This window comes from Aedes aegypti, chromosome 3 (assembly GCF_002204515.2).
Source record: "Aedes aegypti strain LVP_AGWG chromosome 3, AaegL5.0 Primary Assembly, whole genome shotgun sequence".
Classification (NCBI taxonomy): Eukaryota; Metazoa; Arthropoda; class Insecta; order Diptera; family Culicidae; genus Aedes; species Aedes aegypti.
Genome location: NC_035109.1, coordinates 365525965 through 365530238, shown reverse-complemented (window position 1 = coordinate 365530238; position 4274 = coordinate 365525965). Strand labels below are relative to the sequence as shown.

Below are 4274 nucleotides of genomic sequence, written 5' to 3'. Positions count from 1 at the left end.
TGTGACCAACGCTTCATATTGTTGGAACAGTTCGAACACTTCACTTTTGTTCTTCATCAAGAAGGTCATCGTAAAATGACTCCAGTCATCGATAAAGGTGACAAAATAGTTCACTCCTCCAACACCGATAGGAGTTACCGGCCCGCAAACGTCGGAATGGATTAACTCCAGCACACGCGACGATCGCTTCTCGTTACGCTCCGGAAACGGTTTCCGGGTCTGTTTTCCCGCGACACACGGCTCGCACACCACACTTTTGTCCATTTTCGCACTGGTCAGCTCGAGTCCGGAAACCATACCGCCTGAAATCAGTTTCTCGAGACTTCGCGCGTTCAAATGACCGAATCTGCGATGCCATAATTCCAATCGCTTCGGAATCAGTCCACACGTCATCAAGGAGTCACTCGCACTACGTTTGTCCGTGTAAAAATCGAGACGATACAACTTACCGGAACGCGAGCCCATCGCGACAACTTCCGATCCGCGATGAATCACCACTCGGCCCTTTTCATAAGTTACTCTCATCCCTGCTTCGTCAACCTTCACCACAGAGAAAAGGTTACAGCGCGACTCAGGCACGAACAACACATTTTTCACCGTGCATTCCACTCCCATACCGTTAACATTGGCCACCACCTTAACGGTACCAACATGTTTGGCAACTATCGATTCACCATGTTTCGCGACCGCAATCTCGACCGGACACTTTAGCGGCTTCAGAGTTTCGAACAATGCTCTGTCATTCACGATGTGGTCGGAGCATCCCGAATCGATGAACCACTGTACACGGGATTCTTCGGGAAACACCCTCACTTCATTGTCGCCACTACTAGCAGCAAAACAAACACCGCTCGGCCCAGCCTCTGCTGAGTGCGCTTTCGGGGAATACTTCTCGCGAAATTTCTCATCACTTTTCGCTTTCTTTTTCGTGGGACACTCGGACAACTTATGCCCCTCTTTCTTACAACCGAAGCACTTGAACTTTTTATTCGGCTGCTTTGAGCCCACGAAAACAGCTGATTCCTTACCCCCCTGGTCACTACACATACCCTTCCGCTTGGTTTCTTCGTCCAAGAGGCGGCATTTCACGAATTCCATATTCAAATGCGCCTCTGGCATCGTTTCCAACGCGGTGACGACGGTATCGAACGAAGGACCCAAAGTGAGCAAAAGATGGCAAATCACATCTAGTTCTTCCATCTCTGCTCCCGTACCGCGGTACTCACGCACTAACCGGTCGAAACGAAGAAAATGATCCTGCAATGGACCACCGTCGTGTCGCAGAGCCAGCATCTGCCGCTTCAGGTGCATGCGGCTGGCGATGCTCCGTCGCTCGAACACTCTACTCAACGCAGACCAAATCTCTTTCGGTGTGCGTTTTCCCTGCACAAACTCCAACTGGGAGTCGTGGATTCGGGAAATGATCAAACTTTTACACTTCTTTTCCTTCTTCAGCCACTTGGCTCGATCCCGTTCTTTCTGCTGCTTCACTTCCTGCGTATCACCGGGTTCTTCTTTTAGCGCCTCCACGTCAGCAACATCAGCTTCAACGCATTCCAGCAGGCCGTGCTCTTCTAACAGCACCTGCATTCGGAATTTCCACGACGCGAAATTCGACCCGTCGAACAGCGGCAAGTGAAAACGTTCCACACGGTCTTCCTCGGCCATCGCGAACACTACTTTCACTGTTAACCCGTAAACCGTTTCGGAAACGACCCGGGCCCACAACCTATTGTGGTTTCGGATGGGCAGAAGACGGAATTAAAACAGAAAACTCGAAGGAATTACTCTGTAACACGTTTTACTTTAATGGCGTCTCTTTTAATAAAACAGTGGTAGAAAAACAAAGTCTAAAAGCAAATAAACACAAAGGTGCGCATAGCAACACCAGTAAGGTTGTAGTGGTAGGGTTGCCAGGATTGCTATTCCAACACTAGGTGCAATTGAACGCGATCAACGATTTTCCTGATCCAAACATTAGATGTTGCGCTGAATCCCATATGTTTGAGCTGAAAATCCCGTATTGACTTCAATTCAAATGCGCCAGCTCATAGAACGACCAAATGAGCTGAGACCTTCAGGAAGTCTTCTTTTAATTGTAAGAAATAATTTTGGAGGGTGCCCCGTGGAATTATACAACTTTAATTTTCTCCCATACTAAGCTGGGCCAGTCTATGACCATATATACTTTCGATGAAAAAAACATCAAATTAACAAGAAAAATCTCAATCACTGCCAGGTCAAATCTTAATAAAAAATATCGAAGAGGTGTAAAACGTAACATTCAACCATTCTACTACAATCTTTTATGGAACACCAAACGAGTTTCAGCATGTATAGAACATTCTTTAGGTTATTAAAAATGTATTATAGATTCTAAAATTATGTCTGCTGTGGGAATTTTCGAGCAGTAAAAAATCAAATGAAGATTTAAAAATTACTCATCATTTTTTCAGAATGACACTTGAAATTATGTGTAAGACCGATCAAGACGAAGCTTTGCTTAGAATCCTGTCCTTGATTTTGAGAGAATCTTGACCAATTTTCTGTTGAAATTCTGCCCAGATTTGCGTGGATCCCGCTCAGGATTATATTAAATCATGCACATTAGGGTGCGGCTTATTTTTCGAAAGTTCTCAAAACCAAAAATTCATGTGCTCTTCTGGATTTGAATCACGTGAAAAGGGAAACCTCAAATATAATCCAAAAATATTAAGATTTAGAGGTAGCGCAAGCGACATTCATATTCTTCTATATTATGTCCAATATTTCTTCTGAAATTATTACTGATAAGATTTTTTCAATATTCGATATTCCCTTATTTAATATCATCAAAATAAATACCAAGTGTTTCACGCATTTTGGCGCCCCCTGTAGGCTGGCGCCCTTGGCGGGTGCCAACCTGGCCAACCGCACGCTACGGCACTGGGTATTTTTCATTACTGGCACGATAAACAATCCACGAACTTACAATAGCAATAGTGTCCTCCAGGTTTGGAGCATGTTTAGAGGGGTTTTTATCATGCACTACTATACCCCCAATCTTATCAAAGTTGTACAGTCAACTCTCCATAACTCGATATTGAAGGGACCATCGAGCTAGGGAGGTATCGAATTAGAGAACACAAAACCAGTGCCATCCATCGAGTTAGCCAAGAAAACCAACTTTTACTATGGTTCTCTAACTCGATATCGAGATACCGAATATCGAGTAAGGGAGAGTTGACTATAGCAGTATACGATAAACAGCCTCTCATAATGTGCAGCATATTATAATAGTTACAGAGAGCGACACGTGAGAGATTCTCTCAATTTTCTCAGGATTCAATCCCTGCTTTTGGGAATACGGTTGACATTTTATTTCCTACGAACGGAAAAAAATACTTAAGCATATTATGATTCATTGCGATGCTGTACAGATTTATGGTTCACGTAGGTAACTCTGATCCATATATGTGTGCTATCAATAACTGTGGGGTGACTGTATACATAGCCAAACAACTAATTGACCCCGCCCACTTGCATACAGGCAGATGAAAGATAGCGAGAAGTAGCTATTTACGTTTTTATCGATGTACTCGACCTCTAAGCTAAAGGTTCAGTTAAATTCGCTCGTAGCTTCAGTCGCTTGAAGACTATTCACCTAGTTTGTGTCGAAACCGAAAAACGTTCAAAATGTTTGGAGCAACTTCAATTTCCTTAAAAATCGTTTTGATTGTGTTATTTTATCAGTTATGTTGCACTCATGCTCAATTCAACTTCCATATCGCTTCCGAAGCGGTAGGTCGAGATTTGTAAGTGGCTTAACGTCAACATTATATCCCTCGTTCATTTTCAGACCAATTGGTTTGAGGCGTCCGAGTACTGTCACCGGATGAGCATGCGGTTGGCCGTAGTCAATTCGGAAGCGAAGCACAATGCTGTAGTAAATGCGGCCATGGCCACGGGACTTCACCATTCTGGATATTTCGGTGTTTGGCTTGGAGCTACCGATTTGGCACAGACGGGTATTTTCACCTGGCGCGAAACCGGAAAAAGGCTTGAATTCACACGCTGGGCTCCAGGCGAACCTAGCGAATACGGCGAGAACTGTGTGATGATGGCCTATTGGCCTAGTCAGGGATTCCACTGGACGTGGAATGATGCATACTGCAGTTCAAAGTACTACGCCATCTGCGAATTGAGGTATTGCATCTAATAATTTTGAATCGACGAGTGTTTGCTTGGAAGAGTGATGTAATGCAATAAATAATTTACTAGCAAATTTCGAAAAC

The 4274-nt window shown here is 44.1% G+C and overlaps 1 protein-coding gene across 1 annotated transcript; it reads left to right on the top strand.

Moving 5' to 3' along the window:
* Positions 1-3601: 3601 nt before the first annotated feature.
* Positions 3602-4274, top strand: LOC5574759 (C-type lectin domain family 6 member A). The gene is made up of 2 exons (XM_001661593.2): positions 3602-3780; positions 3839-4274. Exons 1-2 carry the CDS (start codon positions 3676-3678, stop codon positions 4196-4198), a joined length of 465 nt encoding a protein of 154 aa, XP_001661643.1. The 5' UTR covers positions 3602-3675; the 3' UTR covers positions 4199-4274.